Source organism: Diabrotica virgifera, chromosome 3 (genome assembly GCF_917563875.1).
Source record: "Diabrotica virgifera virgifera chromosome 3, PGI_DIABVI_V3a".
Classification (NCBI taxonomy): Eukaryota; Metazoa; Arthropoda; class Insecta; order Coleoptera; family Chrysomelidae; genus Diabrotica; species Diabrotica virgifera.
In genome coordinates, this window is record NC_065445.1 from 100,662,780 (window position 1) to 100,676,623 (window position 13,844).

At 31.8% G+C, this 13,844-nt stretch overlaps 1 protein-coding gene across 2 annotated transcripts in view; it reads right to left on the bottom strand.

The window, feature by feature from the left end:
• Window positions 1-1,059: 1,059 nt before the first annotated feature.
• The window catches only part of LOC126881229 (myrosinase 1-like), a 142,134-nt gene continuing 129,349 nt past the window's right edge, over window positions 1,060-13,844 (bottom strand). For both annotated transcript variants that reach the window (XM_050645372.1, XM_050645373.1), the window contains exons 7-9: window positions 8,346-8,483; window positions 3,435-3,541; window positions 1,060-1,259 (exon numbers count right to left, since the gene is read on the bottom strand). In XM_050645372.1, the coding sequence (XP_050501329.1) occupies window positions 1,133-1,259; window positions 3,435-3,541; window positions 8,346-8,483 (372 nt within the window). In that variant the 3' untranslated portion in view covers window positions 1,060-1,132. The remainder of the gene's footprint in view (window positions 1,260-3,434; window positions 3,542-8,345; window positions 8,484-13,844) is intronic.

Genomic DNA, 13,844 nt, shown 5'->3' on the forward strand with positions numbered 1-13,844 from the left:
ATATATATATATATATATATATATATATATATATATATATATATATATATATATATATATATATATATATGCCTCTGCTTTAACACCTGAAGAAAGATTTATGAAGTGGTGATTTACCAAAATTTAACAATATCCATAAAAGTAAAAATCGTTGCAAGCATCAGACCTTGAATAACCATATCTTGGTTATTCCATTGGTGCTAGAATATTTTGCAAATGTATTTGCAAAATTATTTTGTAAATGAATTCATTTAAAACACATTGAATATTTTGACAGGCGACATTTTGCGCCTATGCCCTTAACGTGTGAAAATAAGCTTTGTTTCTTATTTAACATTGTATTAAGGAACGAATTTAAAACCAAAAATTTAAAGATTAAATTACTTAAATAATTAGTATTAATTACTTAAATTAAATATTATTACTATTACATAAATGAAATTACTGCTTAAATTTGTTCTAGAATCTTGGAGGGTATACCATTTTAATAGTAATAGATTTTATTTTCTACAAACTGCAATGTGCGAAAAAAATTAAGAAAATTTACCAAAAAATGGTTTGTGTGGCGAACTTTGAAAAATCGCATCTCGACTACTATCAATCTTAAAGACTTCTACCACACGTCATTTTGAAAAAGAATGATAGTAAGTTTTTTTCTATAAAGCAATGCCTTCACGTATATACCCGTGGAAAAAAAATATGGGACTAAAAACAAAAATGAGTTCTTTCGTGTTTGTTTTGCTTAGTTTTTTGAATATTTTTTGTAAAAATCATTATTTTTGACCTTAGAAGGTGACATTTCGCAAAATTTTAAATTGATGAATTTATGGAAGAGTTAAAAAAGGTTCTACAATAATTATGGGCAATATCAATATGAAGGAGCTGGGAGGCAAAGGGAAAAGAGCCTTTATATAGAAAACTCTGACCGATTCAGTAATGTGAAAATCCTTATGTCATAAAAAGAAACCTCCAGTATTGTAGTAGATACTTACCTACTTAGCTAAAAACAAGTTACCTTAGGTATTTAGTTACGAAATTTTGGTCTAAAATAAACACTAGTTTCAGGTTTTAATCATTTTCTTTATTGAATATTAATACATGGTTTTAATATTATTTTACAATAATATGAGTATCAGTCGATACACTCATCCACAATACAATGGGTCTGACATACTTTTTGGTAATAGTAAAATGAATCTTTTTTCGTTCTTGTTCTGTTGGGGTCATTCATATTCACATTTACTAAACCAAATTTCACCCTAAAAATCAAAATATAAAAAATGTAAAATTCTCAATTAAAACTTGTGTAGTAAATAGATAATAACTTTTATTGTAAAATACCACAGTATATTATAAAAGCTAAAAATGGTGTAAAAATAATTTATTATAGATGCATATTATGATATCTATTTAAATAAAATTAATGCAGATAGATCTTCTTATTTAATCAAAGGATAAGTATCATCATCCTCCAAGTCACTATACACAAAGTAAAGTAGAATCAGATGCAATAAAATCTTAATTGTCAATCGTATTATCTACCTATAGATGTATTTTTAATTCTAAACACAAAAAATAAAAAAATATTTCTTTTATCTAGCAATTATATACCTATAATCACATTACTTATACTTTAAATATCATTTATATTAATTTCAAATTTGCTGCATCACGTCTCTATGTTTCTATATCACAAACAGTATCACTTTATAAAAAAGAAACCACTTGATACAAAATATTAATATAAAACTGGAAAACAAAACGAAACCTACTATGTATATCACAATCAGTTATATCAAGATTTCTGTTCTAGAAAACCAACAAGAAAATATACGGCAATACATTAAAACCTATACCTAATAATGTAGAGTTATGAAACATTTATTATGGCAGCTGGGATGAAATTACTTCATCGGCATGGATAAGATACTCAACGAATGGTCCTAAGAACAATTCTTCTTCTTCTTGCAGTACCGTCTCCTATCGGAGGTTGGCTACCATCACAGCAATCTTAACTTTGTTGGCTGCAGCTCTGAACAACTGTATTGAACTGCACCCATACCACTCCCTTAAATTTCGCAACCAGGAAATCCTCCTACGTCCCACATTTCTCTTTCCCGACATTTTTCCTTGGATTATGAGTCTTAACAGAGAGTACTTTTCTCCTCTCATTATGTGGCCTAGATACTCCAGTTTTTTCGTTTGTATGGTTTTTATGACTTCGCATTCCTTCCCCATCTTCAGCAAAACATCTTGATTTGTTACTCTTTCTGTCCATGGTATTTTCCACATTCTCCTGTAACACCACATCTCGAATGCCTCAATGTTTTTGATGTTTATCTTTTTTAGTGTCCAAGCTTCCATGCCGTACAGCAAAACGGAGAAAACATAGCATCTTAACATTCTCGTTCTTAAGTTTATATTTATGTCCCGGCTGCATAGGAACTTTTTCATTTTGACAAACGATTGTCTCGCTATCTCAATTCGCCTCTTGATTTTCGCCTAAGAACAATATATGGGGCATTAATAGAGCAAGAAAAATGGTGTCAGCACATAGATACATACCTATATTATGCAGAACTAAATATGATGTATAGGGCACACCTTTGTGCCTTCAATTTAAAGTAGATTAAGATGACTGGGCAATATGTATCCATTAAGTTTAAAAGCAAGACAAATAATAATCAAATGTTTTGCCAGCAGTGTTGTATGGATACCTATGAAGAGGTGGATGACTTTTATCGAAAAAGGTCGATTTCCCACGTCCAGGGGAAAAATACATACACATGTTGTATCTAAAACTTAATCCATCGACTTTTTTTCTGAAAAATGGCTTTGACGCTTAATGTCGCATATTCAGCACCAAATTTCATTTCATATCTCAACCGGTTTTAGAGCAATAAATAAATCGTCAGTTTGTAAGGAACCTTTTAACATCCCGTATCTTGGAAACGAAGCATTTGCGGACATATGTTTTTAAAGCAAACTGTCATTATTTTTTCAAGCAGAATTACCCCTAAAGTTTTTTCGCACTTCTTTAGAAACACCCTGTATGGATGAAAAACATGGCTAGTTGTTAAAGTACCTAATTTTTTAAAATCCAACATAAGCGAATGAATAAAAAAACAGAATGTTAAGAAAACCGTAGGCTATAGTTGGGTTTTAATTTCAGTATTATATCAATGCTAGAATATTCCACATAGCGAGGCGAGCTTTGAGAAAAAAACACAGTTTGATTGGTACACCAGGTATACAATGATAATTTATCTATCTAGCAACAATATTACTACAGCGATATTGTTAAAGAATAAGACTATAGCATATTTAAAAAATCACTTAAATCTGACAACAGGTTTAGTAAATTCGAGACATCAAAAATTACCCATTTTTAAGGTGGTGCGTTAATTTCTTGAAGTAGTGTAGTTTATACTTACGTATACCCAGCAATCCACTCAAAATTATCTATTAAACTCCAAACATTATAACCAATGACGTTGACGCCATCATAATCCATTGCATCTTTTATAGCACTTAAATACTCCTAAAAAAAATAAATTACACTATTGATAGATTAAAAAAGAAAATATAGTCCAGATCCTATACAGTACATTCTTTCTCGGTTTTTGCTGTAAATTTTAAAAAGCCGCTTGGATTGACATGAAATTTGGCACACGCATAGCTAACATGTCAAAAAAAAGTGATATGGTGCCGATGTGTACTTTTGCCCTGGGGATGAGTTTCACCCCATCTCGGGGGTGAAAAAATATGGCCAAGATAAGTCCCGAAATGGATAAACTGACTAATGTTAAGCAATTTTTGGTTTATAGAGTTTTTTTACCAAATCAATACTTTTCCACGCGTAAATAACCACGTTTTTAGACGGTTTTTCGCAAATAATTCAAAACGTAAGCATTGTGTCGAAAAAATATTCTTAGCAAAACTATAGCCCATAAAAAAGTGAAAAAAACGGTGTTTATATCGGTCTCTATACATAGCAAAAACAGAGTTATAGCTAATGAAAAATAGGTTCATATTCGAAAAATTCCAAATAGAATAATTCAATGTGAAATATCCAAATAATGAAGCATTCTTGGGGAAAAAGTGTAAGCAAGTTACACTCAAAATAAAGTTGGTCCCTTTTGTTTTGGCAAAAAAAATCAGGAAGATCACTCCCCAATTAGCAACTTAAAAGAAATTCATCGTTACCGCTTCATAAGTTACTTTACTTATGTTGTTTTTATATGATCTGTAAGTTTAATTAATTCGAAGTGCTTATTTTTGAAAACATTTGGTTTAAAAATAAAATTTGGTTTAAAAATAAAACATAAAAATAAAATTTAAAAATAAATTTTTAAATTAAAAAAATGTTTTTTCAAAATAACTTAAAAATTGTTAGATATACCAAAAATGTTAGACAATAAAAAAAGTCGGCTTTACTTTTCTGAATATTTTGTATTTTTTTGATTTTCTGTTAGACAAACATTGGTTAAGATTCGGTGTTTCCAAATTTGCATACACTCGTGATAAGTGACTCGTTCAAGACCTTTTAACTACAGCTCTTTCAAAAATAGGGGCTTTGAACCGATGAAACTTACAGATCATATGATCAATATATACGAGAGTAAAAAACTTGTGAAGTGGTAAAAATTAAGTTCATTTAAAATGCTAATTAGGGGGTGATTTTCCCGATTTCTTACCAAAAAAAAGGCACCAACTTTATTTTGAGCGTAACTTGTTTACTTTTGATGCTAAAAATTTTTTTAAAAAAACAAAAATAAGCATGTTTTAAACACTTTAAAAAAGATAAAATGTGTTTTCCCCAAAAAAGTGCTTCGTTTTTTGGTTATGACACGTTAAAATATTTGATTTGGAATTTGACGAATATGAACCTATTTTTCATTAGCTATAACTCTGCTTCTACTAGGTATAGTGACCTAATACATATATACACCATGTTTTTCACTTTTTTACGTGCTAAATTTTTGATAAGAATTTTTTTTTTCGACCAAATACTTACTTTTTCAGTTATTTGCGAAAAACCGTCTGAAAACGTGGTTATTTTGTAGAAAAATTAACATATTTACTCGCAAATAACTCAAAAAGTATTAACTTGGTGAAAAACTTTATAGAACAAAAGTTGCTTATAATTAGTCATTTTATCCATTTCCGGACTTATTTCGAACATACAACCCAAAAGGGGTGAAACTCACCCCTATGACAAAAGCACACATTGGCACAATATCACTTTTATCACTTTGACTTGTTAGCTATGTGTATGCCAAATTTCATGTCAATCCAAGAGGTTGTTTAAAATTTAGAGGTTTTGCAATATTTTACCTTAAAGAACGTACTAATATAAGAACGACCTTCACCGATTTGTTTAATAGATAAAAATTATTTGATATGTAATTTAATATGTTTAAAATTATAAAAAACAATGGGCACCCAATTTAATTTTGTCCAGACTATATTTCGGCTCGGACAGATATAATTTTAGATTATTTAGATCATTCAAAACAAAAAGGACTTTTGTAATTTTTCTGTTAACTTGATCATTTTCGAGTTATAAACAATTTAAAACTAAAAAACGACGATTTTCTAAGCACAAAAACATAAAAAAGTAACAAATATAATTTTGAAATTAGGAAGTACCTAAATTAAAGTTCAAATCTTATATATTATCATTTGTTAATAAGTATAAAGGCCGATCGCCCATTTTCTCATAAGGATTCTTCCTCATTAACAATTTAAAAAATATATTATTGAATAAAACATAGCAAAAGTTGGGTCGGCATCAGGTTTGAACTTGAATTTAGGAAAATCGTCAATTTTCGTTTTTTGTTTTCAGTTTTAAATTGTTTATAACTCAAAAACGATCAATTTAAGAGAAAAATTACTAAAAACCTTTTTTGTGTCAAATAATTCAAAATATCTAAAAATAATATCTGCAAGTGCCAAAAAACTTTTAGAAGAATTTATAAAAAAAGTTATTTTTTAATTATTGATTAATTATAGTCTGGTAAAATTACAGCGGGCTCCCCTTGTTTTTTATAATTTTTAATATCGCAGTTCAGTGCAGTTACTGAAGGTTTTCACCTCCGATTTCGTTGAACCTCCGTCGATTTTCATGAAAATTGGTTAGTAGTTAAATGATACCCAAAAGCACAAAGTTGACATGATGCCAACTTGCGCTTTTACCCTGGGGGTGGATACCACCCCTTCTGTGGGGGGGGGGTGAAAATTGTTTTATTAAAAATAATACCATACATACTCGTATATCGATAGAGAGACAAATTCCAAGCAAAATTTTTTACGAAAAAATTAAAAATTAAACAGACGTCATTTCCACAAAAATCAAAATTTATAGTAATCCTTACAAGAATTTCTTTATATTATCATATCATAAGTAATGATTTCCACAATTTTTACCGGTTTAGAATACATGTTTTTGAAAAATAAAGATATAATTATTAAAAATCTGAATTTTTATAATTATCGTAATTTTCATTTCCTTTTGATAGCAACTCAAAAAATACTCAATCTACGTAAAAAATGATATATAACCAAATTATATTTATTTCTATAACAAATATTTTACCTGTTTTACTATTTCTTTAGGGTAAAAAATAACCGAGATAGAAACGTTTAAAGCTTAGATTTTGCTGCGAGAACCATGTAACCGGGGACATTTAACCTTTTATTTAAAAAAAAATAAGAGATTTAGAAGAATAAATTCAACGCGGTTTAATAGCTCTTGAAATTAACTTTCCAATGGTTTTTAGGTGAATCTGATGTCGTAAAAATTGTCGGAGGTATTTAAAAGAAAAACAATAACATTTTTTTTTTAATTTTGAAAAATATATAGCGCATAAATTTTAATGCTATTAACTTTGCTTGGGGCTCATTTGATAGATATTTATTAGTACTTTGACAAATGTTATAACAAGATGTTATACAATGTATCATTTTCCCGTTATTTAAACTTGAATACTTAGATTTGGACACTCATCGAAAAAAATATACATTCAATTAGCTATACCACACTTCTGCATAACATTATATGGCATTTATAGTAAGGAGTTTATTTCGTTTTTTATGAGCTTCAATAATTTTGGTAATAATACCTTTTTTGAAAAAACTTATAGTTTTTGAGTTATTTATGAAAAATCGGTTAGAAACATGCATTTTTTTCACGAAAAATTAAAATCTTTGATCTTTAATAACTCAAAAAGTTTTGATTTATTTTAATAACTTTATATAACAAATTTTGCTTAGAATTTGTCCCTCTATTAAACTAGGGATTATTTTTAATAAAACAATTTTCACCTCCGAGAAGGGGTGGCATCCACCTTCAGGGTAAAAGCGCAAGTTGGCACCATGCCACCTTTGTTCCTTGAAATATTCTCTAACCATTCACCAATTTTCATGCAAATTGATGGAGGTTCAACGAAATCGGAGGTAATAGATTATGCCCACCTTCAGTGACTGCATTAGTTGTGTAACGTTCCCTATTAGTCAGGATGGGCCTTGGAGATGAGAAATGTAGCAGTCTGTCCTGCATGGAGTGCTACTCAGTTAGTACAGTTAGTATTATTTTTCTTAAAGAATGTTTTTTCCTCCTAATAGTACATTAGAAAGCTAAGTTACTTACAAAATATAAAAATGTATACCATTTTTATTCAGTTGCAATGCGAGGCCAAAAATGTCTTAATTTTCACTTAGATTAGAGAGCGCAACCAGCACTCTTATCGACGATTTCACCTCTTGTGGTAAATTATTATTTTTCAATATTATTAATGTTGCTATTAGGATTGAAAAACTTTATCTTTCAATTGCCAGATGACGCTAGTCACCTAATCCATTCACCTCAGTTGCAGTGTGGGACTAATATATGTCGAAAAATTTACTGGATTAGAGAAAAGCAACCTATGCATTCTCTGAAGAGCCTCTAACAAGAGGTGAAATCGTCGATAAGAGTGCTGGTTGCGCTCTCTAATCTAAGTGAAAATTAAGACATTTTTGGCCTCGCATTGCAACTGAATAAAGATAGTATAAATTTTTATTTTATAGTAGTATTACTCCGTGGAGTAACTAGGTGCATTTTCTGTTGTAACTTTACCAAGCTGAAGACGGGGGTTGTGAATTGCATAGTGTAGAATTCCTTCCCTTTTGTCTTCACTGCAGCATCCATTTGGCTTGCAAATTGTAGAAGCCTTGGAGGTGTCACTAGGGAAATGTACCAATCAGTTTTCAATTTAAAAATCTTTTAGTAATATTTTTAATATTTTTCAATATTATTAATGTTGCTATTAGAATTGAAAAACTTTATCCTTTAAGTTACTTACCGTTAAATAATGAGTTCTGTTGGGATCATTTAGTTGACCAGTGGAATCAGAATATCCATTTTCCGTTATTAATATTTCTGGATTAAAATATTCATGTTTAAACCAATTTAGCAATTTACGCATTCCCCAAGGAACTACCTACAATATTTTTTATTGATTAATAGTCTAGTAACTAGTAAAATAAGATTACACTTCATGTAAATCAACATGTAAATTCATACAGGTTAAAACAAATTTTATATCAAAGTTTAGGTGAGTACAAAAGATATTTTCAAGAAAGTATCCAAATCATATAAAGGGATCATTGTTTTAATAATTAAAAAGGAATCATTTTTGCACAATATTTACATTTTTAACTCTGAGGTAATTTACATTTTAATGAAGGTCTTTAGGGTATTGTTATACAAAGCCTAAGGACAAATCTTTCACTTAAGACTTACTAAATGAAATTTGACCCCTTATTTATTTAAATAATTATATATAAAATTTAAAAATCAAATTTGCAAAGAAATATTATTTGCGTTTTAAATAAGCACTATAAATTATTTTATTTAATAGGAGAAGTTGCGTTATGTTACCAGTATTAAGCAAAAAAAATTGGTTAAAAAATAGTTAATAATTTATCACATATTTAATTTGTTTATTAAATGTTACTATATTTCCAATTGCAAAAACTCGGTTGTTACCAAAAGAATATAAATATGTGTAAAATATCATTACTTTTATTTTTACGTATGTTTTCGATAAATGTATTGATAAATTGAAATTTCAACTGAACTCCCCTCTAAAATGGCATTTGAAAATTGTCCTAATTTGTTTTTTTTTTCTTTTTTTTTTTTTCTCTGATTCTGGCTTGGTTTAGAACTAGAACCTTTAGCCACGTAATTGTATAACTTATCACTAACTCAGGTGTAATGTGTAGTGTGTGTGTTGAGTAAGTGTCTTGTTACTTTGCAAAGTCGACGTCATTAACTTTGCAAAGAGACGCTAATTGTATCCGAACGTCTGCGATCCCTCCGGTGAGTCCTAATTTGTTTATAATTTGTTTTTTTTTAATAACGTCACAGGGATTAAAAATTTTGTTTCCTGTTAAAACACGATTTGTTTCCCTCGTGACACTTTGACCTAATTTCACTCCCTTTCCCCTTCGGGTCGTGAAATTAAAACTGTCAAAGTGTCACTCGGGAAACAAATCGATAATTTTAGAGCTCTCGTGCAATTTCTACTGAAACCAAATATACAAACAAACATACTCTCCAATAAAGAGCTTAGATTAGAACTAAGAGTAAGAGCTCTGAGATGCTACGTTTTTTCGATACTACAAACAATATGAACTTGAAAACTGGACACTGAAGCAAGAGCACATAAATAAGCTACAGTCATTTGAAATGTGGTGTTCCAGAAAGATGTTTAGAACATCATGGACACAAAAGAAAACGAATACGGAACTATTGCGAGAAATAGGGAAAGAATACGAAATAATCGACACAATAAAAATAAAAGAGTTACAATATCTGGGATACGTAATGAAGGGGCAGCAATATGAAATGCCAAGACTAATAATACAGGGAATATAAGACGAGAAAGGAGTATAGGTAGAAGAAGAGTAACATGATTAAAAAATTTAAGGGATTGGTTTAAAAGCAATTGCATAGAACTTTTCAGAGCAGCGGTAGATAGATAGAGTAGGTGAAGATATTGATTATAATATCCAAACTCCGATTTGGAGTTGGAAATTTTTTTTTTTATTGACATCCCAATTTATTACAATCTGCCGTTTTTTACAAAGTAATAAGCATTAAATAATATTTATGTCGGCTAAACTCTTGACATGTGGCGAACATACCCATTAATATGCCGCTCTTAATGTTAGTCTACTAAACTATTATTGGTTCTGGGAAAACATAAATAAGTACTACACTTTTTTTTAGCTCACACTAAATCACTGGTCACTTTACGTTTTAACCTGCGCACTGCACACATCTGCATCAAGTTCCTTGCTAGGTGGTTTGGGTGTTCCCGCAATCGGTCCTTGTATTTTTTTATTCGATATGTAATTTCTTCCTTTACATAAGTTACCTCTGCATCTCGATGTACGGCGTTGTTGGTGATGTACCAAGGTATATTTAAAATCATCCTTAGTATTTTGGATTGGAACCTTTGTATTATTTCAATATTAGAATTTGCGGCTATTCCCCACAGTTCTACCCCATAGGTCCAAATTGGCTTCAACACCGCTTTGTATAGGAGTAATTTATTTTGTGTTGATAACTGGGATTGTTTTCCTATTAGCCAGTATATGTCTCTCACTTTATGGCCCAATTGTTTTCGTTTGGAAAATATGTGTTTTTTCCAGGTCAGTTTTCTATCCAGGTGAATCCCAAGGTACTTTACATCGTCTTTCTGTGGTATTTGTTTGCGGTTAATACATACAGGTGGACAGGTTCCTCTACGGGTTGTAAATGTTACATGTATTGACTTTTGCTCATTTGGTTTAATTCTCCATTTTTGTAACCATTTTTCGACTTCAGTTATGTTATTTTGTAATAGTTCTGATGCGATGTTTGGATTCTTGTTGGAGCATAAGATCGCAGTATCATCTGCAAATGTAGCTGTTGTTGTGGCAGGTGATGTTGGAAGGTCGGCAGTATAGAGTAGGTACAGGACAGGACCCAGAACACTTCCCTGGGGGACACCCGCTGTTATGGGTTGAAGTTCTGATATTTCATTGTCGTATTTGACTCTAAAGCGTCTATTTGTAAGGTATGACTTTAGTAGTGTGTAATAATTTAGAGGCACACAACTCCTCAGCTTATAGAGCAACCCCTGGTGCCATACCTTGTCAAACGCTTGTCCTATGTCTATGAATAGGGCGGAGCAATATCTGGATGCTTCGAGGTCTTTATGGATTCTGTTTACTAGTCGATGTACTTGTTGAATGGTAGAATGTTTCTGCCTGAATCCAAATTGGTGAGTTGGAATTATTCCCTCGTCTTCTAGGAGAGGTGTTAGTCTTGTTAATAAAAGTTTTTCGAACACTTTGGATAGCACGGGTAGTAGACTGATGGGCCGGTATTATTCTACCCTTTCAGGTGGTTTGCCTCGTTTTAAAATGGGTGTTATTTCGGCAACTTTCCATTGTGGCGGGAAATAGCTGATTTTCATGATTGAATTGAATAATTGTGTTAAATATGTATATCCTATTTCCGGCAGTTCTTGTAATATTTGTCCTGTCATTAGGTCGTACCCTGGAGCTTTTTTAGGGTTGGTATTGAATCTTATTGTGGCCTTTATTTCACTTTTTTTGAATCTTTTTTCTGGTAATTCTAGCTGGTATGATTCTTCAAGTGCTTGGTTTATTGTTTCCTCTTGGTTGGGGTCAGTTGTTTCATTGGGAATGAACACAGTTCTTAGGTGGTTTGCAAATGTCTCTGCTTTTTCCTTTGGTGTTTTTAACCATCCGCCCTGCTCTTTTTTTAATGGTGGTATATTGTATTGGGGTCTTTTTAATTTTCTAGTAGCCTTCCATAGGGAGTAGTTTGTTTGTTCAGTTGTATCTAGTTGTTTTATGTGTTCACTGAATTGAAGATTCTTTTCTGTTGCTATCATTTCTTTTAGCTCCTTAACAGCATTGTTCAACTGCGTTTTTGTTTGTGGCGCTCTAGTTGCTTGCCACTGTTTTCTGAGTTTTCTTTTCTGGGCTATTTTCTCTCTTATTGATAATGAAGTGTATTCATTCTTCATTTCATTGTTGCTGGGTGTTGTTGAGTCCCAGGCAGCTTGTTGTATAACTAAATTTAGGTGTTCTACTGCATATTCGATCTCCTCATTGGTCTTTAGGGAAATATTTAGTTGAAGTCGCTCCTCGACCAGTTGTTTAAAGATGTTCCAGTTTGTTTTTCGATTATGCAATACACATGGTTTTTCCCTGTGGAGAATTTTTTTATTTAGTGTTATAACAACTGGCGAATGATCGGAAGAAAGTTCATAACATGACTCCGCATGCATATAGTTCCTGTTAATTTGTTTAATTATGCTGAAGTCCAGTCCTTATGTTTTATTTAAGTCGGTTGGCCAGTACGTTGGTTCTCGTGTTGTTACTACTTCTAGATTATCGTTGTTTATTGCTTTGTATAGCTCTCTTCCTCGGGTCGTATCTAGTCTAGAACCCCAACTCTGATGCTTGGCATTATAGTCACCGCCACAAATAAATCGGTTGCCTAGTTCGTCGAAGAACACTTTAAAGTCTTCTTTTGTTATTTTGTGCTTTGGACGGCAATAAACCGCAGAGAAAGTAATGGGGCCTGTCCAGTCTTCTACAACTATGTTTGTGGCTTGTATGTATTCTTTTGCAAGACAAGTTGCGAGGTGATGTTTGATTGTGTTTTTAATAATGATTGCCGTGCCACCGTGGGCGGTTCCATCAGGATGCATGGTATGGTGAACTGTATAATATGGAATTTTTAAGACATTCTTTTTTGTGAAGTGCGTTTCTGATATTAATATTAGATCAATTTTATGATTTGTCAAGTATAAACTAAGTTCATGTTTGTGTTGGGCTAATCCATTCGCATTCCAGATCACAAATTTTAGTTTGTCTGCCATCACTTCATCTTTGCTACGACGGTGGTAAGAAGGTTGAGCATGGTGCTCATCTGCTCCATGAGACCCTTCATCATTTGTTTTAACTCTTGTATATCAGATGGTTGTGTAGTAATTTGATTCAGTTGTTGATTATTATTTGCGACTTGGCTGTATGTAACACCTGGTACTATGTAATTTTGGTATACTCTCCTTGCACTTTCTTCGGACTCCTTCTTCCTCAGCGGTGGGTATCTTTCTTTCTGCAATTGCTTGTATACAGTGCACCCTCTGTAGTTGGCAGGGTGATTACCATTACATAAGACACATATGACATTTTCTGTTTGATGTTTCTGTGTGCATTCTTTTGTCGGGTGGTTTAACGCACATTTTACACATCTGGGTTGCCTGACACAGAAGTTCTTCGTATGTCCATATCTCTGACATCTTTGGCATTGTGCTAGATCCCTTACAGGCCTTGGTGGTTCAAATTTTACTCTTGCATTTTGTAGTGAGTCTATATTATATATATATCTTTGTTGTTAGAGCTTGATTTAAGATTTACAAAAAATAATGGAAGTGGGTTTTTTGTTATTCTATGTCGTATGTTAGTGATCTGGTTCACAATATGCCCTTGGCTCTCCAGTTCCGCCTTTACCTCTTCTAGGTTGGTTGTTGGATGTAGATGTCTTAGAACGACTCTGAATGATCTATCTCCTTTTTTTGGTATGTGTGGTATTCAGTTTTCTTTTCATCTAATGCTTTTATAATGATATTATATATTTCAATCGTTTTGGCTTGAACTTTTACTTGGTCATCGTTTAGAACCTTGATAGTGTGGTTTTCTTTTGCTATGCTATTTAGTAGGAGATTTAGTGGTTTTATATCTTTGACACCTGCAATAAATATTGGAGGAGA